The sequence below is a fragment of the Protobothrops mucrosquamatus genome, unplaced genomic scaffold (genome assembly GCF_001527695.2).
Source record: "Protobothrops mucrosquamatus isolate PMUCROS unplaced genomic scaffold, P.Mucros_1.0 scaffold69, whole genome shotgun sequence".
Lineage (NCBI taxonomy): Eukaryota > Metazoa > Chordata > Lepidosauria > Squamata > Viperidae > Protobothrops > Protobothrops mucrosquamatus.
Genome location: NW_015386447.1, coordinates 1,292,705 through 1,318,097, shown reverse-complemented (window position 1 = coordinate 1,318,097; position 25,393 = coordinate 1,292,705). Strand labels below are relative to the sequence as shown.

At 36.9% G+C, this 25,393-nt stretch overlaps 1 protein-coding gene across 3 annotated transcripts in view; it reads left to right on the top strand.

Moving 5' to 3' along the window:
* ADGRL3 (adhesion G protein-coupled receptor L3) overlaps nt 1-25,393 on the top strand; it is a 410,528-nt gene that overhangs the window by 91,976 nt on the left and 293,159 nt on the right. For all 3 annotated transcript variants that reach the window (XM_029283374.1, XM_015812132.1, XM_029283375.1), the window contains 2 exons: nt 5,662-5,676; nt 11,652-12,452. In XM_029283374.1, coding sequence (XP_029139207.1) covers nt 5,662-5,676; nt 11,652-12,452 — 816 coding nt within the window. The remainder of the gene's footprint in view (nt 1-5,661; nt 5,677-11,651; nt 12,453-25,393) is intronic.

Here is a 25,393-nt window from a genome sequence, read left to right as displayed (position 1 = left end):
AAAGGGTTCAGTATAATCTTCCTTTAACCTCATTTGCCTCTTTCAGATCTTTTCGGTGAGTACTCTTTAGTATTCCTATATTAACCGTACATCCTCCTGTGATTTCTCTGTTCTTCTCTCATTTCCCTTTTCTTTTTTAGATTCCTGTGTTTGTTGACGTGCTTGATTAAGCTATCTTTCCTAGCCCCATCTTACTTTAGAGTTGAAAGTCTCTGTTCAGTCATTGTATAGCCCTGTTGTTCAAGGCTATCCTGATAGCTTGTTCTGAAAGTCACATAAATCTTTTCCTCTTGGAAATAGTCACTTATTCCCATATCTTTTCAGGTTCTCTTTCACATAAGGAAGTGTACTAAATTTGTTCCTTACATTGACTTTATATTGTAACTATATATTTTTCAGGTTATGTCTTTCTGGAACACCTACTCTCATTAATGTAACATGATTTATTTATTCAGCATCCTGTCAGCTTCAACTGAAATATGGTTTTGGTCATAAAATCAGCACAGGAAACCATAACAGAGTAAAATTATAATAAATACACATAATATAAATAGAAAACTACAGCTTTGCACAAATAGAAAAGCCCTTAGCCTCCCAAGTTGCTCTAAATCATGCCAGCCTAAACTTGAACCTCAGAGGAGGGTGGAGGCTGTTCTATAAAAATGGGGAGCATTACAGAAAAAAAATGCCTTTGGACCCTCACACCTCTCACCTCAGGACTGTGGAGTATCCTAAGCTTCCCTATCAGGGATGCACTTCAGAATAAGTAGCATCCAGAAGGCAATTTTGAGGATACCTTGGCATGAATCCATGTAAGGTTTTAAAGGTTAAAGCCACCACTTTGTATTACTCTCAAAAGCTTATTTGTAATTAAAGTAATCCCTACAGCATCTTATGTTATATAGCCACAATAGCTGTCACCTGGCAGTATCCAGACTGCTGCATTTCGTACCAACCACAGCTTTCAGGTGATCTTCATTTCTACTCATGCTTTGACTCATATATCATACATAGTAGTATATAGCATATCTGGGTGAAAGTGGCTGTCTCCACTTCAATAAAATTTAGTTATTCTTAATACGACCAATTTGGCATACTTTTATTTCTGCTTTGACCATTTCAGATTTTTTTAGTTTGTAGAACTCAAATTCCCATCAAACATCAGGCTTTCTTGTAATTTTGGTTTGGCCACATTTCTATCTCCAGACCTACTTATTATGAATGTTCTATGTCTGCTCCAATAACTAGAGGATCTGAGAGTTTCCTCATCTGACACACAAACTTACTTAAATATTATAGACATGTCCGGTAGTTTGCAAGGGTCCTTGACTGTCGATACAGACGTGGTTTGCCATTGCTTGCTTTCACATTGATTTTAAAATTATTTATCATACGTAGATTTACTTCTTTCACTTCTGCAGAACTAGATCTGCCCTCTGCTAGCTATAGATTATTCTTAGCTTTCCCCTCCCCTTTTAGTATTACTGACAAGAATGAATTTAATAGGAGTTCCGGCTTCCAGCTTATACTGATCTCAGAATCAGTGAAGTTAGTGTATCCTCTCACTCACTAGAATTGACAGGTTTGTGACATAGCTATTCCTATCTTTTTATTAAGAAGTACCTCAGAGCACTTAGTTCAAATTCACCATCAGTGGTAAAAACTCGTTTTCTTTGCAATGAGTGGAATTTGAAAGCTAGAATACAAATGGTTGTTGCTGTTGTTATTAGTATCTTTCTGAAGATTTCTGAAAAGGAGCAAATATAATGAACACATTAGACAGGGTTTTTTTCCTATACACACTTCTCATACACCCCAATAGGGTTCAATCTATTGAACAAACCCACTTTGGAATAATTTATTGTATACCACTTTCAGATATTTGGCCAGCAAAGTTTCTTCCATCATGTCATTGACATTCTATTCTGTTATTCTACTCTGTTATTCTATGTTCTGTGTTCTAAAGTTTTTCATGGTGAGCAGGAAGATATGTATCTTCCGCTAATATGTATAAGTGTGATTGTGTGTAGAGGTAGTGCTCAGCTTACAACCATAATGGAGCCTGCCTATTACAGTCATAAGTTGTGGGAATTCATGTGACTGATCCAATTTTATGACCTTTTTTGCTAAAGCAAATGCTGCAGCTAAAGCAAATGTTGCAGTTGTACAGCAACCTATTGTTCATTATGAACATTTTTACTAAAAACTGGAAATGATTGCTGATTTTCAGCAAAATATCATAAAAGTGCTGGCTACACTGCAAACATCCATAAATGAAGGCCGTTGCTAAGAGCCCAACATGCAGTCCCGTGACCACGGGGGGGGGGGGAGGAATACTGTATTTTCCGTGTATAAGATGCTATTTTTTCCTGCAAACACCCTCTTCAAAAATCAGGTGCATCTTAAATAATGGTAACCTCCACAGCCCAGGTAATCCCTGTGTGGATTGCCATGCTGCCTGGTGCAGGTGTCAAGCCCCTGTGGGCTTGCCACTAACGGGAGGGGGGAGGGGGCAAGATCTTTGGCTGGCCGAACTTCCAGATTTATACAAGGGTGCGTCTTATAGATGGAAAAATATGGTATGCAGACATCTGTGTAGGTATGGTAGAGCAGTAATTTAGAATCCTCTTTTAGAAAGTAGACTGTTTTGTCTTTTCTAAATTAAAAGATACCTGATATATTAAAAGAAGCGGTAATAGCTCAAAGAATTTCAGGACAATCTGCATGGATGTAATTGCAAGACTTTTGGGAGGGGGGACTTCAGGAATTAATGGAGAAGGAAATCATCTGATTTGTACCATCATTTGATTTGTATTTTTAATACAATACAGGTAGTCCTCGACTTACAATGGTGTGTTTAGTGACTGTTTGAAGTTACAACGGCACTGAAAAAACGTGACTTATGACAATTTTTCACACTTATGAACATTGCAGCATCCCCAAGGTCATGTAATTGACAACTGATGCTTGACAACTGGTTCATATTTATGATGCTTGCAGTGTCCCAGGGACATGTGACCATCTTTTATGACCTTCTGACAAGTAAAGTCAATGGGGAAGATTCGCTCAGTATTGCAGGCTAATTAACTGCTGATTGCTAGGAGTTCGATTCTGACCAACTCAAGGTTGACTCAGCCTTCCATCCTTCCAAGGTCAGTAAAATGAGGACCCAGATTGTCGGGGGCAATGTGCTGATGTTGTAAATGGCTCAGAGAGGGCTCTAAAACACCATGAAGTATAAGTCTAAGTGCTATTGCTACTAATTTAACAACTGCAGTGATTCATTTAACAATTGTGGCAAGAAAAGTCATAAAATAGGACAAAACTCACTTAACAAATTTCTCACTTAGCAATTCTGGACTCAGTTGTGGTCATAAGTCAAAGACTACTTGTACAATCTAATTTACAGATTACAAACCAATATGCAAACCAAAATTAAATTATGATTCATTTTTGTACTTCACTTTTATCAATGCATAGCAACTATAGTAGAAGAGCTATTTAACATATAAGACTAAAATATTTAGTTGGGATGAAGAAAGAACCAGGAAATACATTAAAATAAAAAAATATCATTCCTTCCCAGACAGAATGATGTAAGGAACCTGACTCATTTTTGATATACTGCTCACAAAAATAAAGGGAACATTTTAACATGGAACTGAAGGAGTTTGCGTTCCCTTTATTTTTTTGAGCAGTATATTTGTTCTTCTTACTAGCTTTCTAGCTGTTCAGTTGTGCTGCTTGTAATACTAGGGGTTTGGCAGTTGCATATATGGGAAGTCAGGAGAAGAAATAATGTACTGAGAAAGTAAACATAAGGCAGCAAGACCTGAGGAGGAATGATGACTCTATGCCAAATCTACTTCCTTCATGTCCTGTCTTCTAGTGACCTGCTAGGGAAATGAGTTTTGTTTTATTAATGAAGGAAAAGGAGACTTCTGAATCAAAAAATGCAGAACACAGACAGGTCTCAAGTGTGCTTCCATAACAATCTCCATGCATGCTTGTTAGCTGTAACAGTGAGTACTAGCTCCCAGTCTCCCAATTGCCTCTAATTGGATAATCCCAGGCACTCATAGTGATTTATTCTATCAAAGCTCTCATGTTCTCAGTTCTTCCCTAGTTAAATAGCCTGGTGCTTTAACATTCTGTTGTTAGATTTCCTCTCAGCATTCTGTATTATGTTCACAGTGTTTAGCTGCCTTTGGGGGTTTCCTTCCCCCCCACTTCCATTCATGTCCAATTGATTTCAAAGAGAACTCCCGGGTAGGTCCCTGCTGTTTTCTTCCCATGTCAGAAGTGCCTTTGCCTCCTTCCTAGGGCTGAGAGAAACTGACTAGCCCAAGGTCACCCAGCTAGCTTCATGCCTAAAATGGGACTAGAACTGTTTCTATACCGATGCTTTACACCAAGTTTGCTAATTGGGAATGGAGAGAAAAGATGTTGGAGACATCTTTGGTCACCAATGTCCCATTTGGTTCTTAGAACAGAGTCCCTCCCTCCTCCTTCTCTCCTACTTAGTATTCCAAACTATGAATTGGGTAAATACTTATCTAACATCATAGGCCAGGACTTATCATCCAAGAACTCCAGGCCAGCTTGACCTTGGGCCAGTCACACCCTCTCTGCCCAACTCACCTCACAGGGATGTTGTTGTGGGGAAAATAGGAGGAAGAAATTGTGCTGGATATTTTGGCTTCCGTGAGTTATTTGTAAATATAATAAAGGTGGAATATAAATAAGCAAACTCCAGGCCAGTTGCTGAGTCTAGTGTCACAACTCCTTGTTTTTAACACACTTCCCTGTTTTGGAACAAGAATTATTTGTGAATTTATCTGCCTGTATGTTCACTTTGATTACAATTAGAGAAAATGGGTGTTCTTTAAATATGAGCTCAGAAGTTTCTCTTTGTTGTTTTAATATAGGAATATACAGTGCCATTTTTCCATCCTTACATTCCGATTTTCATATAGAAAGCCTTTCAATGTCTGCAACAATCCAAAACTTGTTAAAATCCTTCAAATGGTATTCTATTTGTGCTTTTTGCTTTTTCTAAATCAATTCCTGTTCTTAGTTTTTGAAAACTGTGTGCCATTGAGAAAGCAATTACTTAGTGCACTTATAAATCATTATTTTTATATTGCTTAATTGATGGGCAGTTGGTTTAAAAAATATACCATTGATGAATTCATTAATAAAAAGCTAAAGTTTTTATCATACAATATTCTATTTCATCTATTTTTTTCCTGATTAAAATACAGGAAGAAATGTGTTGTTTACTAATGTAATACTATTGGAGGTTGCAGGCAATGACATCTTTTCGGGAATGTATTCTTATTTGGAGACAATTCCTGGAATTGATGTAATTAGGGATTTTCAGTCATTAGGATCCTAAAACTGTTCACATTAAAATTAATACAAGTTTTACAATGTTGTTAATGGTTTCTTGGAAATGATGCTGCATGCCTTTTAACACTGTAATGTACTTTTTTTTTTATTTAAAGACCTTAGATCTTAGATACATCATGTTCACAAACTGTAACTGAAAATGAACCAGAGGTTAATACTTCAATGCAACAGCAAAGATGTCTGCTCAGTACAGTACCACTAATCTATTTTCTTTTTCTCTTTCTTGCTTTTCTTCTTTCTCTTCAATAGAAGTGGAACAAAAAGGTAATTAAATAGTTTTCACCTGTTTTATACATATACTCATTCTAAGCAATTAGGGGATAAAATGTTAAACACTTGAATGTTAGTTGAAGCTCTTTCATCATTAACCTATACCACTTTAATCTCTTTTATTAAAGATTTGGTCAGGGAAGGAGTGGCTGCTATTTAATACTAACATGTCATCTTTTTGCAAGAAATGTTTAATAGTACCATTCTTCTTTCCTACAGATTTTTTTAACAATTATAATGTATTCCTTCTGCTTCCTCACAATTTATGGGAAGCATATGAAATAATTTGCAAGAATACTCACATACTCTCATATTGAAAATTGTTTTTATATAATATTAAACATTAAAAGGTACAGTCTCATGCATGTCTACTTATAAGTAACTTTTTGGGTTTCAGTGGTATATCTTTTTGAGTGTGTACAAGCTATAGCTTCAAAGCATAAATTGAATGAAGAAGGGTTTGAATAGTTCTTGTCCAAAAACTGAAAAGCTAAATTTTCTGTATATGGTTTGATGCCTACTACAGCTGAACAGACAGCAAAGGATCAAGACCACACTGCATAGAGTATTTTTTCTAGCTTACTTTCTATGTCACTTGACCCAAGGCTCTCACTTTTGGGAGAGTTTGGATCCATAAGTACATAGGGAACATGTACCTCTGCATTTGAGTGTATACTGTACAAATGTAATATAGATTTCTGAAGATCTAGGATAAAGTTGATTGGTATACTTATTACACATTTTGTTGTTAAAGTTTGCATTAATCAAAACCCTGAAAAATATAATAGTACAGTATCACTTATTTAATAATGAATTTATTTATGCACTTACTTGCTTGTTTTACTCATTTATTTATTATTGTTTGAAACTGACCCCTGCAGTTCTCAGGGCAATGAATAATCAACTGAAATCATATTAAGGAAAACCAAACAATATAAAAGAAAGCATAGGAATCGTCAGCGCAAAATCACTAGCAACAATAAAAGGAAGTAACATTAAATGTGTCTATAAACTCGCACTAATGAAGCAGGCCATAAAAAAAGTTCTAAAACCACCAAAATTGTTTTTAAATGCTGGCAATATAGAGCACTAAAAAACACAATATAGATACCAGACAAAGGCATTTTAGAAACAGGACATCATCACTTTTGTGACTTCCCTTCTTTGGTGAGAGCAGATTGAGATACCTATAAATTTTTGAAGGCCCAAATGACTCTTCAGGATACATCCTTTAATGCTGTTTTGTCTAGACTGAATCTTAGTTTATTAGCTCTTTAACCGATTCCTTGTTCTGCTTCTGAATATCAATTGCCTTATTTGTATTAGGAAAGGAAGGCTGGATGTCACCAGTAGAATATTGATAATAAATAAATAAACAAACAAACAAACAAACAAACAAACAAACAAATAAATAAATAAATAAATAAATAAATAAATAAATAAATAAATAAATAAATAAATAAATAAATAAATAATAAATAAAGTGGCTAAATCACTGCCTAGTATGTATAACTTTCCAGGTTCGAATCCCATAAAGGGTATGGCTAACTGATGAAGGCAAAAAAGCCAGAAATGGTCCATCTTAGTCTCCCAATTTAATTCTTTACTCTTTGTCAGAAAAAAGAAATTTGGATATAAAAATATTTCGCAGTTGCGACTTGAGCCTGCTCTATGCCCCTAGTTGGGGGCGGCAAGGCAAGAGATACTGTAAAAAGAGTAAAACTGCAGTATGGCAGTTGAAAATGTCAAGGTGTTCACAATTGGTCTGCCATACTGCGGTTTTACTCTTTTTTACTGCGGTTTTACTCTTTTTATATATATATAAAAGCTCAGGAAATAAAGTCCTGAGGAATCCATTTCATAATTTCCATGAAACACACAATCATCTCCTCAGTGCCACTTTTTGAATTAGCTATCCAAATAGGAGGGGAACCATTATGATAACTTCTTCTTCGTCCCAATTTGTTCATAAGGGTACTATGGTTATGGGATTAAAAGTTATTGAGAGAAAATGACTTTAATTCAAAAGTGCCCAGTGAGGGTAACATAATTGTTTTAAATATTCAACCTGCACTAATAATACTAATAATTTATCAAACTTGAATGCTGCCTGGGCCTTAAATAGCAGTATACTCACAGCTTCTTTTGAAGAGGCTGGAGCAGCCCATGTTCCTTATGGCAGTTCCATAAGCATCATCCAGTTAACTGAGAAATCACATGTGGGCTGGTAACTGTACACTAGCATTTTCATTGGGTAAGGCTCCTCTGAGGAGCATTACACACATGCACACACAAACACATGGTGCCTCTCCAGCTTCTTACTCTTCACTCCAGCTGTTTTTTTCAACCTTCAAGAAATAACCAAGCAAACGCACAATAATTAGCTAAGAGAGTATTCCTTAATTTTCATCTGAGTATAAATTGGTTTCATTGGACACAAAAATGCCCTTGTGTGGGCACTTGTAGCTATCATTTTAAACATACATTTTTTATACCTCATTCCATTTTCAATGCAAAGACAATGGGGCTTGTTTCCCATACAATTTGCCCATATTTACTATGCTTGGGAATACCCATGTTTAAGATTACAGAAAAAGAGATGAGGAAAATATGTCTATTTATAATCATAACTTGAAAAGAACTAATATCAAAATAAATTATCTTATTAATCAGTTCAAATCCTCCAACTTTAAATGTATCCATAGTGATATCTTTTAGTGACAGTCCAAAATGCTCACTAGTTGATTGTGAGAGGGATCCTTTAGGGCACTTTCACAGCATCAGTGTTTCTGTCACCCTTCATCCACACAAAAGGAAATAAATTTCTAGGGAATTTTTCCATTCATGTTTTAGTATATCAATTGTGCAGATTTGTCTGATGTTCTGCAAAAGAAAAAAGTCAGAGTCAGAAATGAAAGTTCTGAGAATCAGAACTCAATTCCCAAAAGAAAGTGATATTCAAAGCTAATCATGAAGCTATATGCTGGGTGAAGGTGCTCTTATAGTCCCAGTGCAAAGGAATACTACTGTAGAAAGAAAGGGAATAAATCCTTCTTTGAAATTATATTTTTTTAAAAAGATTGAAAGAAAGAGAAGGTAACTTTCCAAATAGTAGCATGAAAGCTGAAAGTTCTTTTTCTATTTTGAGCTGCTATTGCATTTCAGCCATTCATTTTTTGAGGGACAAAGGATATTTGCTGAGAATACTCAGGTCCAGGGGTCCTTGGAAATTCAGTCTGACCTTAAAGGTTTGATTATGGCTGTCCAACCTTTTGGCTTACCTAGGCGACTTTGAGTGTAGACAAATTGTCTTGGGCCGCATAGAAAATATTACTAATAACCACTTAATAATGTTAAAAATTTACGATCTTGTGGGGCTGCATTTTTAGCTATCCAGGGCCATATGTGGCCCACGGGCCAAAGGTTGGACACAGCTGATCTAAGGCACTATATAAGATTAAAAGATGTCTTTGATTCCTTTAGCCAATCGCAAGGTACCAGAAGTAAAGCAAATTAGGAAAGCCTGGTTTAAACACCACCGCCGCCGCTTCCCTACACTCAACTAAATATTACATTATTTACTTAGAATTAAGGTCCAGAGCAAGTAGGCTTAGGATGAAAATTGCTGTTGGAAGAAACTAAGCATTTGGAGGGGTTTATTTCCAAATAGAAAGAAACCCAAAGTTCACTATACTGGCTTCAAAAGGAAGAGCCAGAGCTTATATTTCTCCTCAGTTTTTTTTTTTTTTTTTTTGCCTCGGAAGACACCATAGAGTATGTGAAACATTTCCCACCCCCAATGGTCTCTGGCAAAGCAAGTACATTCCTTTTTCCTCGTGGAACTGTAATTCTAGGGATGGGCAATTCTGATTGGCTTGAGGGCCATACACAATAAGCAGGGATAGGGTTGCCATCAGGAACTCTAGAAGGTAAAATGGGTGCCTTGTACTGTATGTCAGTGGGAGTTGGTCAATGGGAAAGGCTGGAAAAGCACCAAACAGGTCAGCATCTGTTGCCAGTTTGTAAATGGAGCTGACTTAGAATTGGACAGCCGTTTGTCTGAAATGGTGTAGGGTTCCTGCCTGGGCAGGGGGTTGGACTCGATGACCTCCAAGGTCCCTTCCAACTTTATTATTATTATTATTATTATTATTATTATTATTATTATTATTATTATTATTATTATTATTATTATACAGAGTAAAGTTTCTATCCTACTTCCTTCTCTGTTCTTATTTTTTAGCCATGGCTGTTGCTGAGGTCAGATCTCTTACAAAAGTCTCGGCATCCCAGTTTCAATATTAACATATATTTGCTTTTGAAATACCAATCTTGATGCCAAGTTGAGCTTTAGTGAGAGATTGACCTCAATAGGTAAGGCTCCCCATGGCAGCTGGCTCTGCTATATAGCTTGGAACACTTCTATCTGCTCATGCTTTGCTTTGGTCTTTCCAATCCAAGATGATGTTGCATTCATTCTTTGAATGTCTTGTAGAAATAACAATTGAGAGCCCTCCAGGTACAGGTACCAGTAGGAAATTTTTGAAGATGGATTAATGCTGTAAGAAAATTCCCCTTCTGCTTCAAATGCAAACACCATCCAGTATAAGGATTGTCCTCAGGATCAAAACAGGAAAGGAAAAGATTTGCAGGCCATACTTGATATTGTCCATTAATTGGTACACACATCCCAGCTGATGCTGTTTGCATTTTTATTAAATGCAAATTAAATTTCATGTCATACCTTGTTTGGCTTAGCTTTAGACAGGATAGGGGAATTCTATGCATTGTATCATTTTTTACTGAGATATGGAACAGAACTTAATGTAATAACTGTATACAAAAAATAGACCTTATCTGAACCAAAAAATACAATAACATTATAATGCAATGGATTAAATTCTGAAAAATTAAGTACAGGTAGTTCTCAACTTATGACCACAACTGGGACCAAAATTTCCATCACTAAGCAAGGCAGTTAAGTGAGCCATACCCAATTTTGTGACCTTTTTGCCATGGTTGTTAAGCAAATCACTGCAATTGTTAAGTGAACCAGGTGGTCATTAAGTGAACTTAGTTTTCCCCATTCATTTTGCTTGTTGGAAGCTGGTTGGGAAGGTTCCAGATGGTGATCACCTGACCCCTGGGCCACTACAACCATCAGGGCCAAGGGCGCAAATTTTGATCATGTGACTATCAGGATGCTGTGATTCTTGTAAGTGCAAGGACTGGTCATAAATTACTTTTTTTCATTGTAACTTCGAGTGATTACTGAATGAAAGGCTATAAATCAAGGACTTCTTGTATAATAGTTTATCATATAACAAAGTCGGCATTTAAAAATGTTTCTTAAAAAGAATTATATCTAAAACCATATTTTGGTGTTGGAGGGAAAAAGCATTAATTACAAGATCTGTGTAATAGAACATCTTAGCAGGTCAGTCTTGGCAGTTATGAATTGCTTAAGTAATATTTTTATTTTTACATATTTCAGAGGACATTTTAATGCTTTAATGTAGTCTTCCTGTATTGAATTTCACTTTTTCCTTTTTATTGCTCCTGTTTTTTTCCTTCCTCAGGACACATTATTTAATTGTTTATTATTTGCTATGAATGCATTCTGAATGTATTTATGTGGCAATTCCCCAGCCCTTTTTAATATTTAAACTGCACACCATAAGAATGATTTCTCTGAAATAGAGTTTAAATGTCTTTTTAGTTGCTTTTTTTGGTTTTATAGTAGTATATGTTGTATATGTCACGTCATAGTTAAAAGTTATAATTCCTATAAATTTCCCCTTAGAACCATGTTAGTTCAGAACATCATTCATGTATTTTCAGAGTTAGGAGAAGATTGATATTTTTAGTTCTTCTCCTGGAACTTGAGTTATAAATGTCTAAGTGCCAAAAAAAAGTATTCTATCACATTTAATAATCAATTTTACTTTTAACCTCTTCCTTCCCTTCAGTTTTTCTTTGCCCTGGACTACTAAAAGGAGTATACCAGAGTGAACATTTATTTGAATCTGATCACCAGTCAGGAGCCTGGTGTAAGGATCCACTGCAGGCTTCCGATAAGATTTACTACATGCCATGGACACCTTACAGAACTGATACTCTGACAGAATATTCTTCCAAAGATGATTTCATTGCTGGAAGGCCAACTACAACTTACAAGCTCCCACACAGAGTGGATGGCACAGGGTTTGTGGTGTACGATGGGGCTTTATTCTTCAACAAAGAAAGAACAAGGAACATTGTCAAATTTGATCTACGGACAAGAATAAAAAGTGGGGAAGCTATCATTGCTAATGCCAACTATCACGATACATCCCCTTATAGATGGGGAGGCAAATCTGATATAGACCTGGCTGTTGATGAGAACGGTCTTTGGGTGATCTATGCAACAGAACAAAATAATGGTAAAATAGTCATAAGTCAGCTAAACCCTTATACCTTGAGGATTGAAGGGACATGGGATACATCCTATGATAAAAGGTCAGCTTCCAATGCATTCATGATCTGTGGCATTTTATATGTAGTTAAATCTGTGTATGAAGACGATGATAATGAAGCTACAGGAAATAAAATTGACTATATATACAACACTGAACAAAGCAAGGAAAGTGTAGTGGATGTTCCATTTCCAAACTCATATCAGTATATTGCTGCAGTGGATTATAATCCAAGGGATAACCTTCTTTATGTATGGAACAACTACCATGTGGTTAAATATTCATTGGATTTTGGACCAATGGACAGCAGAACGGGTAAGGTTCTTTGATAAGTTTTATTTTCTGTCATATCTTGCTTTGCAACTAATTTAGTCTGTGGCTAAGGCGAGTTTTTTTCCTTCCATTAAAAGCAGCAGGATGAGAGTTTGACAGGAAAATAGAACAAAAACTTTTATCTGTGAATGTTTTTCTTTCATCTTAAACAGCCTTCCTCTCCTTGACTACTACTCCAGTGGAGATGAGAAAGACAATGATGGGATTCATGTATCCCTTTATGTAAACCTTAGGAGGTTTATCATTTATTCATGTTGTGGGTACAAGTCATTGTTATTCATTTGCATTGTCATTTATAGAAACATAGAAAACTGACAGCAGAAAAAGACCTAGTGATCTATTGATTCTGTCCTTTCAATTTTTTATTACTGTGATTTTATTTCTATTTGTGTTAGATGATGAGTGTGTATTTATCCCAAGCATATTTAAACTCAGTTACTGATGACCGACCCACTACCCCCACTGGAAGTTGGTTCCGAGCTTCCACTACTCTTTCTGTGAAGTAATACTTTCTAACATTACTTCTGAAGTTCCCTCCTATCAGTTTGAGGTTGTGCCTCCATGTTCTTGATTTTTGCTTAATATTGTACAGCCTTCTAGAACCTTATTCACAGCCTTAATATATTTAAAGGTTTCAATCATGTCTCCCGTTTCCCTTCTGTCCTCTAGGCTGTACATATTCAATCTCTCTTGATATGTTTTCTCCCTCAGACTTTGCACCATTTTTGTTGCCCATCTCTGGACTTGCACAATGTTATCAATAACTTTTTATAAGTGAGGTCTCCACAACTGGACACAGTATTCCAAATGGCATTTATCTAAAGTCCTATATAGATTATGATTTAGATTTACAATTTGATGTTATATGTAAATTCACAAATTGTGCACTATTCAACAACCATGTTTAAAGAAAATATATAGCTTATATGTTCGAACACAATCATAATCTTTATAGTTAGTAAATATATTAAACCTCAGGTAGCAAGCCAAAGAGAGTTCAGTTTTAGGTTAACTCTGCATAGTTGCAGTGTATTAGAAAAAGCTGCTTTAGGATGTGAGGATGCATGTAGAAAGCATCTTTTGAATAATTAAAGCAGCCATGTCTTTCTAAGGTTTGTGCTGCTTCAGAAGCATCTCTACAAATAAAGGCAGAGGCAGAGGCAACCAAACTGAGCTTTCAAAAGCTTTTGAAATATGCACTTCCTTTACCAATTCAAAACAAGATACTTTGCACATTCTGCTTTGCATTCCCAAACAGACATTTCTAAGTACCTTTTGCAAAGATTGAGAATGTGGGGTGCCACTAGTTCACTTTGCAATAATCATGGCATTTAGGTTGGTTAATGTTTTACATGTGCGTAAGTGAGGCAACTCTTGTAGTGCCTCCTCTTTCAGGATGCTAGGCCTGAGAAGCTGGATTCCTCTTGGAAGTCTGGAAGGTGAGATGTCCCACCTCCTTGCTCTTCCCATCTATCATGCCTGATTAAATTATCTCTGCCAGCAGTTTTGTTTAGCTGTGGTACTGCCTAGAGAAAAGGTGGAATCCTGATGAGACAGCAGACATCATTGGCTGAGCAATAATTTCCTTACATCACTTTTGAGACATGATCCCACAGGAAAAAACAGAATTCTTGTAAAAATACTGCCACCAATGTCCTGCCAGTTGGTCAAGGACACCATGTTCATGGTGATGGAGTGGTAGCTTCCCTGTTGAACTCCTTATGATGTTCAGTAGTAGGGAAAACTGATTTTCACACACAAAAAGTATCCCAATTAACAAAAAACTGCCAAAAGTGAAAAAGGCTGCCATTTGGGGACCATGTATTCAAAGTAAAACATAAAATATAGGATCCAGAGAGCCTATTCACTGAAAATATAGTGACTTCAGTGCTATCATCCTTAAGAAGTTGATCAGTGTGGAGTTCACTGGTGATGTCACAGTATTAATTCAGCATGCAGAATGTAGATGAATTTGGGAGACAGAAAAAGTAAATTTTAAAAAGAAAGCAAATCATTGAGAAAAGTGGCTTGGCCTGAAGATAGAGGAAATATTTGAAGCTTTATTAGTTGGGATGCTTCAGAAGAGAAATTCATCACCCTTATAGAGAAGATATTTCTGACTCATGGTTAAGCATACCGGTAACATGGTAGAAGATAGATCACTATACATGCAGTTTGTAGGGTTTTTTTGCTAAAAGCAATGCTTCAGAATATATTTTCCAGTTATTGAAAGAAAACTTTTATTTACTTATTAAATTTATATCCTGTCTTTATTTTGTGCAGTTCAAAGTAATAATGCTCCTTTGTCCTTTTATTCCTTTTTTCCATCAACAACAACCCTGTGGGATGGATTGGGCTGGGAGAAAATGATTGGCCCAAGTCACCCAGCCGGCTTCCATGCCTACCTGAAGGCTTAAACTCACAGTCTCCCAGATATTCCAAGCTTTTCTAATTGATCAACAGGATTTTTCATTGATTACCTTAACAATTGTTACATGAATTTTATATTTTTTTAAAGCAACGTTTACTGTTTTGAAAAAAAAAAGTATATTGTTGCAGTGTTGAACTTTTGTATACTGTTGTTTTCTGGAAACTTTTATGTAGATTGAAATGAGATGGTGATTCCCATTTTGTACTCAAAGGAATGAAACCAAGGAATGGAGGAATTCAGAAGAGGATTAGCAGACCATCAATTTTCAGCAGCAGAACAGACAAAATGGGGATTAAATAGAAACACAGAGAAAGGAAATGAACTCATGGTTTGGCAAGGAAAGAAAGGTGCCTTATGTAGTACAGGGAATAGAAAGATAGCCATCAAGATATGTTTTTATTTGTTTTGTTCCTATAGCACTGATTTTTTTTGAAGAGCAACACTTTACCTAATCTCTGGAGTGACATAGAAGAAATCTAAAAATACACACCTGTGACTCATTTACTAGTAGAATATTGGATCTGTTCTTACACACTATTTTTCAGTACAAACAAATCTGAACTTGTTTATACTGTAGCTTTAAAATATCAATTGGCCCTTATTGCCACCCTGTTGAAAATATCATTGCTGTAGTTGTAGAATACAGTACTACAGGCAATAATTCTTTATGGGGATAATTGTGTAAAGAAGGTCATGAAGGGCATCTTGCAGGTCCTCTGTATGTAGTGTAGCTTTTCTTTTCAGTAGCCATGATTGAGTAAAAATCTTAAAATATATGTCCCCTAAATCAGGGCTTTTCAACCAGTGGTACGGGTACCACCTGTGGTACATTGGCACCTGGCAGGTGGTACGCGATCATCCTAGAAAAGTGGTAGTGGGGGAGGGGAATGAGCTGAACCGGTGGCAGCACCACACAAGCCTGAGCGAGAGACGGCTGGAGCTGCAAGGCTGTCAGGGCTCAGCGGAAGCACTAGGATCAGCTCCAGGCTCCAGCTGGAGCTCAGCGCCGATCCTGGCGCTTCTGCTGAGCCCAGAAGAAACGCCGATCAGCTGGTATATTGCAACATCTCCAGGGTCTTGTGATTTACATTCAGATGCTTGGCAACTGATTCATATTTATAACGGTCACAGTGTCCCAGGGTCATGTGAAGTGACCAAAACCTGCTGCAACCACCCAGCAGACAGGGGGAATAAAAACCAAACACTCCCCCACCCCACCCCCGCTGCCAATCCTCAACAGAAATGCTCACAACAATGAAAACCTTGGACAGGAAGAAGAGTGCCGCCGGGTGGGCAGGCAGGTGTCTTGCTCAGCTGTGCCTTGGGGGGCACTTTTTTCAGTGCCAATGTAACAGCGAACTGTTGTAAGTTGAGGACTACCTGTACTTTATCACTTTTTTCCTTTTTTTTTTTGGGTCATCAAGTTTTTGACACCTTGCTAGGCGACTGGTGGTACTCGGATATTGCCATATCCTAAAAGTGGTACAATGGGTGAAAAGGTTGAAAAGCCCTGCCCTAAATGATGCAAAAGGATACAAAAAATAAAATAGAATATTTAAAAGAAAAAATACCAGCCCCGAACAACAGAAACAATAGCAACTGAGACACTAACAAACATTGCTTAGTAGCAATGATCACCTCCCACATTATCAATCTTCAAAGGCTTTCTGGAACAGCCAGATTCTGGATGCCTTCCTGAAGGCCAACGGAGATGGTGTGAGTTGACCTCGGGTGGGGCTTTGCTTTAAAGGAGAGGAGTAACTACAGAAAAAAAACACCCTCTTGTTCCTGATTATGGGAAGGATAGTACTTCAGAAATCATTTATCAATGGATTAGCAGAAGCTGTTGAGAGAATATGATCATACAAATATCCAGAGCCTAAGTTGTAGTTGTCAAGACTGAGGCACAATTAAAAGTTACACAAGATGCTTATAGCTCAGTCCAGAGAAGCAGCTCTCATCCCTACAGTAGTGGTAGTAATAATTAATTGATTGGTGTTATGGCCATATCAAATAAAAATAAAATACAGGGTCTAATTCCAGGGTAAAATAGATAAAAGGAAATACCCACAGGAATTTCCAGGAACAAGGTTAAGAGTCAGAAGTTTATCAACAGACTCAAAATCCTAGACTATGTAAATACCACCAAAGGATGACAAAGTACAATCCTCACGTCATACTCATTTTCCTTATCTTCAAACTTAGAGCCTCTGACTTCTCAAATCAGAGTGATCCAGAAACATACATGCAAGTTACAGAAACTGATTTTTGAATCAGAATAAGCCCTAGATGCTATTAAAGTAACAAGAATACTTATCACTTCAGAGATAGGAAATTGACATTTTAACCTTATCTCTTATATGTTTCTGGATTACATATCAATTACAGCTCAAAGAAAAGAAAATATAGTAAAATAGGACCCATTATATTGTAAAGGAAAACCAAACTGAGGAATATTGTTTCAGGAAAGAAAAGCAAATAAAGGAGTATAAGTTTTTCTATACTTTCATTCTTTTGGATACATTAAGATGGTGATAAACTGAAAGCCTCAGGCTAGTTATTTTAAAAAAACTGTAACTGCACCCACTACAAACAATTGCTGCCCTTTCTATTATAATAAAATACATAATATCAATAAAAATAGAAGAATACTTTCTGGATTTATTAAAAATTAAAACATTTAGTGGAGTAGTTTATTATTTAATAGAATTTTTACTTACTTATTATAGATAGATGTAGTTGTAGATAGACATAGACATACAGTAGCCATATGCATACACATACATATATCTTTAAATCTGAGACATTGATTTCACTTGACTGGATTTGGGGGATTTTGTGTTTTTTTGTTTGTTTGTTTGTTTTTCCCACAAGGCAACCTAAAATTTTGTGCAGCATAAAAAATAGTGCCATATAATAGGACATATAGAAAAAATAAAAATTCCCCTTTGGAAGAACAAACAAATCACTAAAAAGAGTTATAGATTCAATATAAGATTCTAAAATATTTTATTAATAAAAATAGAAATGACTGGCACTAAAGGAATCCTGGTGGAAACTAATGCGGATAGCCAAGATGAGAAATTCATCCCTTTACTAGAGGACTGGAAAAATTGCTGACTCCTCTACTTCATCAAGTAGCCGCTAAAGCCTGGAAACAATATTTTAAACAAGCTGTATGCAGACCCAGCTTGTAATATGAACAAGACTCAGATCAATTTGGATCAAATATATAATAGTGCCATTATGGACATGTTTTGGGGAATGCAGGATATCAAATCATGTTTTTCATCCTGATTTATTTTTAAATTATTTTTTTATAACAAGTTTTATTAATTTTTCAATTTTTACAACCAGGTAATTAGGAAACATCATGGAGATAGGGTAATCAATAGTCCAATAACAGAGTCATTCATATAAATCAAAAATTACATCATTAAAAGTTCCCTCTCTATTTCCCTTAATTATCGTATCATATTCAATTTAATACATTTCTTAATAGAGCTCAATCAATCAATACATTTATGGACACAATTTTAGTTATAGATATCCAAGTCCTGATTTTGAGTTTTACTTAATTCCAATTACCATGTTCAAATTTAGCCTTTAATAACCATAATGTTTAAACTTCGGGTAACCCTCATTTCCTTACAGGATAATTATCGCAGCTAAAGTATACATATTATTTCAAAATTTAAATTCTTATCTTATTCCATTAATATATTCTGTTTCTCATCCTAATAGCTCCTCATTTACTAATAACATATCTTCCGTTGTCACAAACCCATTTCCACATAATAGTTCAACACTGTAATCTAAGAGTTAATTTTCATTCCCATTATAAATCTAACTACTAAATATTAAATCCATCAGTGTCTCTAAAAATCTCCTTAACCCATTAGGCGAAATTTTAAGACCCACTTTTAAATCTAACTCTGGCTTTCTTTTTGTGCCAAGCAGGCTTCCATACCAGTGCCTTTAAATCCTCCGATGTGTCTCCCTTCATTCCCATACATGCTGTTTGAATCAAGGGAGAACATCCAGTTATCAATTTTTCAAAGGAACTGGCCCTTTTGTAGTTATTAGGGTGCTGCCCTAATAAGTGAAGTCTCCATGTTTGGTTTAAAATGTTTGTCATCAGTTCAGTCTGGTCTTCTTTTTCTTCTTCTTTTTCTTCTTTTTCTTCTTCTTCTTCTTCTTCTTCTTCTTCTTCTTCTTCTTCTTCTTCTTCTTCTTCTTCTTCTTCTTCTTCTTCTTCTTCTTCCAGTTTGCTCTGAGTAAAATAAAAAGTCATATCCAGTGTTGTCGTTGTTTATCTAGATCGTCAAAGTTCTCACTATATTGTAGTTGTTGTTCAGTTCCTATTGCTTTGAAAATTGCAGGTATTTTGGTTAAAGTCAGTATTTGGTCATCAAAGTTCTCAATAGGTTGTATATATTGTTGCACAAAATCTTCTTTAATAATGGGTTGTTCCTCTTCTGTTGTTTTTTGATTTAGAAGTTGGTCAGTTGAAGTCTGAAGTTCACTTTGTAGTTTGGGGATAGTATCTTTGGCTTTCACTCTGGAATTCATTAGCTCAGTGGCTTCAATAATTTTTTCAAGTATAAGTTTATAGTTAAGTTGTGGATAGAGTTCCTCCATTTCTGTGGTAGTTAAAGATAGTCTTTTAGTGGAGGCTATGTTTTAAAAGAGTCAGCCAATGTCTGCCTCCACAGTTTCTAGAAATTGTTTTCAACGCCCAGCTGTTTCCAATTCTTATCTTTTTTGATAATATGAAGGACAAATCAAGGGAGCCAACAAGCTTCACAGTCAGAAAAATTCAGTTACTGTGCCAGGTTTCACCACAAGATGTTTCCAGTAGGTTATAGATCTGGAACCGGAAGCCTTTATTTTTAAATTATTAATGTAACTAATTAAATATGTACATCAAACCTTCAGCACAACTGCATGTTAATTTTTAAAAAATCCAAAAATTGATACCATAAAATAAAGAGTTAAAAGTAAATTAGGAGCAAAAGGAGGCAGACATATACTTTATCAGGCAAGGTTTACATTGTGAATTTTAAATGTGAGAACATGCTCAAAATGCATGCAACGTTTTTTTTAAAAAAAAGAAAACTACAGCGGCACACAGTAGGAAAACAGACTATTGATTTACTTATACAAACAATGAGATTCTAGGCAGCTTACAATAAAGCAAAAACATAAATATCACTAAAACATTAAATATTAAATTGCATATACATAGTGGTTATTTCTTGATTAGGGAGGAAGACAGAAGGGCAGGAGCATGAAAAATAGAGTATATCTGACAATAGGTACTACATACTAAAGCTATTACTAATTCAGTCCAGAGTTTTCAGACTGTTTTATTCCCAGAACAGTAGATTTTCCACATATTATCTCTACTAACATTTCATCTTTTCTTTCCTGTTGCTGCTGTTTCCTTCTTTCTTCCCAGGTATGCATTCCCTCCTAGCTCAAAATATGAGTGGATATTGGAGGATATTCCACCAAACAAGATACTAAGTTTATTCATGTAAAGAACATAGAAATAAGAGACAAAACCCAAATAAAATTCAGAGCGTTAGGTCCCAAAATCCTCCCCCAAAAGCTCTGTCTTCAGCTTTTTCCAGAATGCAAACAATATTGAAGAAAAGATGAAACTCTAATGGGTGGTCATTCCAGAGGGCTTGCTCCCTCACCAAAAAAACAGAGGTTCTGGGCTTCAGCCCTTTACCACCTGAAAATGGGGGAACACTAGTTGTTTCTCCCAGCATAATCAGGCTTATTCTAATAGGGAGATGCAATCCTGCAGATAACTAGGTTCCAAGTCCTACATGGCTTTATAGGTTAATACCAGCACTTATATTCCACTTGGAAGCTACTGTACTGGGAAGCCGATGCAGGACCTGCAAAATTAGTGCATTATGTGCCTAGTAGTCAATTCCTATGAGCACCTGAGCCAATGCGTTTTGTATCAACTGAAGTTTCCAGATGTTCTTTAAAGGTAACCCCATGTAGAGTATGTTGTGTTGATCTAAATAGTTGGTTATGAGGATATGAGCCACTATAGTCAGGTCCTCTCATCCAAAGTAAGACTGCAACTGGTGCTCTAGTTAAAACTAGGCAAAGGTCCCCCTGGTCACAATTTCTACATGCTGATCTGGCAAGAGCCCTGAGTGCAGGAGGACCCTCGAGCCATGGATTTGCTCCTTCAGTAACCCTGTACAGAGCAGCCCCAATGCACATGCACAAACACTAGCTCTTTCTTCCTAGAGTTTTATTTTATTTTTTTGTTTCTTCCATCCACACCCACACAGCCCTCAGGCACCAAGACTGACAGCTTCTCTGGCCTGAACTAGGTTGCCATGCATAGTTGGATACCATGTTATATTGATGATACTGGACCACAATCATAAGATATTTCTCCAGCAGCTACATGTAGATGATAAATAGCAAGAGAGAGAGAGAGAGAACACTGAACCCTGGGGTATTCCACAAAGGAGCAAGCATGGTACTGATCTCTCTCCTCCAACTACCACTGATTGTAACAAAATGCTAAGAAAGGAGCCAAACCACTTGCAGACAATGCCTCCTCCAATCACTAATCTTTACAGCCATCTAGAAGGACGCCATGGGTCAGTGGTATTAAAAGCTGCTGAAAAGTCCAAAAGCACCAAGTCAAGCATATTGTCCCTGTCTAGGTCTTAACATAGGTTATCTGCGTGTTTTACTTCCAGATACTCATTTATTAGATAAAAACTTATATATAGAAAAACAAGGAATAAATTCACCAGATACAATTGTCGGTTCTCCACTGCCACCAACCCTTTTCTGTGCAGGACAGATTAATCTATGGAAGCACTATTTCATAATTAAATAAATCTATAAAATTTCTAGAATTAAATTACTTTTTACAAATTTTCTTTTCAACATAAGCATAGTAGTATGCACATTAAAATAAGTATGAATATATGGACATCTTAATTAGCTGAAAGCAGTAGAACTATATTTTAAAATATAAATTTATTAGTATTCATCTCTTTTTCGGTGACCTAGAATTAAAAAAAAAAGTCCACTATTTTCTGTCTCCTACACATACTTTGGGAGCTGCCCAGTGTTATATGAATTCTCATCCCTCAAAAGTTTTGTTACACTGTCAGTATTTGAAGAACTGTTCTACTGCCAAATAAGGTCTGTCCCCCCAAAAAATCCTTCTTGAGGTGGCATATAATTGGGAGGAGAATAAATAATGTGATTTTTTTTTAGTTTCTTTCCTACAATAGATTTATTCATAATGAACCAAGGAAATGTGGACAAATATCCCATAGAGGGTTGTTGGAGACCTGACATACATTTTAAGGCAAGAAAAGGAAGAATAAATTTGGAAAATAGGGTAATTTATCATGCTTGCTTTTAAATTTATGATACCATTTGAAAAAAATGAAGCTATTGATGATTTCCATGTCAGCCCTAAATCATAGTCATAAATCTGGCTCCGTGGGTTGACTCTGTTATAAATAAATACGTTCAGGGCAGAAGTAATGTAATTCAGATTTGCTCTTGGTGGATAAATTTGAACTCGGCCTCCTGATCTCAACTATTTTTGACAGTATAAATAGATAAATGATATCTTGGCATTTATCAAGGTTATAATACTGATTTATGAATTCTTGCTATTGTACATGGTACAGAGGTTTCTACTTGTAGGAATGCTGCTGGAAGCCCAGGAAGAAAAGCCCAAATTGCTCAGTAATCCATTGGGCCTTATTAATATCTATTCTTTACATAGATTTTTCAATGTGGGAAGAGGAAAAAAGCATTCATTGTGTAGCAGATTACTTAGAGTGAGTCAAGGAGAGAAGCAACCTAGAACTAAGGAGAAACCTCCTGACAGAACAATTAACCAGTGGAACAACCTGCCTCTAGAAGCAGTGAATGCTCCAACACTGGACATTTTCAAGAAGAGACTGGACAACCATTTGTCCGAAATGGTGTAGGGTTTCCTTCCTGAGCAGAGGGTTGGATTCGATGACCTCCAAGGTCCCTTCCAACTTTATTATTATATTATATTATATATTATATTATATATTAATATTATTGAATGAGTCTGTGTCTGTGAACGTACTTCTTGTCCTGCTAGATCTCTCAGTGGCATTTGATAAAATCAACCATGGAATTCTTTGGAGTACTTCAATGGCACAATATTGTTTATGTACATTCTGCTGTATATTTCTTGAGTCAGTAGTTCTATGTGCAATACACCAGGCAATGCCAAATTTAGGCATAAGCTAAAAAAGCTACCACTTAGGTCTAGAATCATAGAATCATAAGGCTGGAAGACTTGGAAGTTCCAGACAACCACTGTCCAAGGCAGGGGACCTTTCATTATCGCGGAGAAATGGCTGTCCAATATTTTCTTCAAATGCTTGAGGGATGGAGCACCCATAATTCCAGGAAGTAAGCTGTTCCATTGATTAAATATTTTTACTATCTCCAGACACTTTATGACAGATATGTCCAACTCAAGGCCCGTGGGCCAGATCTGGCCTGCGATGGGCCCAGATCTGGCCACGAGACCACTCCGGAGGTGGTGAGGGACCGCCCCTCACCGCCCTGGCCCTGGCTCACCCAGCTGAGCTGGGTGCCTCTCTGGATGTGAGCACAGGAGGTGGTGAGCGTCAGGACCTGGCAGCAGTTGCAGTCCACCAGTTCCCTGGCCTCCCATCAGCCAGTGCACCCCAGGGCCACACAGTGCAGGTGGGTCTGAGCGCCATGGCTGCCAGGCCAACTGTCTAAGTGGCAGGTGAAGGCAAAGTCTCGGGGAGGCATGCGATCCAACATGCTGGGCAGCAGCTTAGGGAAGCAAAGCTGGGCCAGGCCAGGCCGCGGGGTCCCGGTACCCCAGGAGGTCGAGGGCTGGACCCCCACCTCCCACCAACCAGGGCTCTGGGCAGCCTACTCCACTGTCCAAGGGCCCCACACACGGCCTGAGAGGGACAGCAAGGCTCCTTCATTGGACTAGGCCACGGCACCCAACCAGTCCCGCCCCGTCTGCTGGAGACCCCTGATTCTCTCCCCGCCTAATCCCCCACAGGTGCCCCCTGATGCGAGTGACGTAGAGCCAGCTATGCCCCCTAGCCACGCCCACGCAGTCAGCCACAACCACCCATTAAGAGCAACCACAATGCTGATGCAGCCCTCAAAGAAATCAAGTTTGACACCCCTGCTTTATTATCTTTGTTGCATTTCTATGCACTAGGGCTTCAGCATCTTTTTTATACTGTGATGATCATAACTGGACACAGTATTCCAAGTGTGGCTTCGCTAATGCAGTATAGAGCAGCACTGTCACTTCTTGTGATCTTGATACTATATCCCTCTGTTGATACATCTTAGAAGTTTATTGGCTTTATTGGTAGCTGCAATACACTGCTGGCTCATACTTAAGTGATGGTCCATCAGGACACCAAGATCCCTCTCATAGTTAGTAGTGTTGAGCCATGTACTGCCTATTCTATAGCTGTGCTTTTGGGGGGGGGGGGTTGGCTGCCAAAGTCCTGAACCTTGCTTTCTCTCCACTGAACTGCATCTTGTCTAGGACCTAATGCTCAAATCTATCAAGATCCTTCTGAATCATGAGTCTATCTTCCAGGCTGTTAGCAATTCTCCCCAGTTTGGTGTTGTCTGCAAATTGGTTGAGTTCTGCTTCTAACCCCTCATCTAGATCATTTATGAAGATGTTGATGAGCACTGCGGCCAAGACAGCACACTATATATAGCTTCCTAGCTTTATATAGCTTAGGGCCTCATCAAATCTAAATAAAGCACTGGTTCCAGGCTAAGCCCAATTAGAAATAAAATGTATGTTGACTGTTCTGGCCCCATTTAAAAAAAACCTTTAAGGTAACTATTTTGGTGGTCAGATGATTGATTACTAATTCTTATTTGCAGAATTCATCCATCTTTGTGAGCCTACCATCAGATTAACTGGATTGAGGGAACGTGAATCAATGACATTATTGTCAATATATATCAAAATAGTACTTTCTAGTCCAGAAAAAATAGATAGGAAAAACTGAAGAGATGAAAGCTCAAATACTAGATTTTTTATTTGAAAAGAAAAAGGGACAAAAGGTAATTCTTTTTTATAGTTCTTAATACTTTCCATTCTAAAATTTTTCTAATGAATTGTTATTGCTTTTTAAATAATAATAGAAAAAGAGAAAAAAATAAGGATACAAATATAACAAGTGCATGAAACAAATAAAAATACAATAGAAAATAAAATAAAATATTGAAGGATTTTACTTTATATAGCACTGGTGTGACTTTGGAACCAGCAATTAAAGTCTATTAATTGCAGGTGCTTTGGCTAGCAATTATTGACTACTAAGTCAAAGGCAAACAAAGCCAAGCAAAGTCTAGAAAACTTGCAAAGATATTTCCAAGAATCATTTATTTATTTAGAAACTAACAGTTCTTGCAA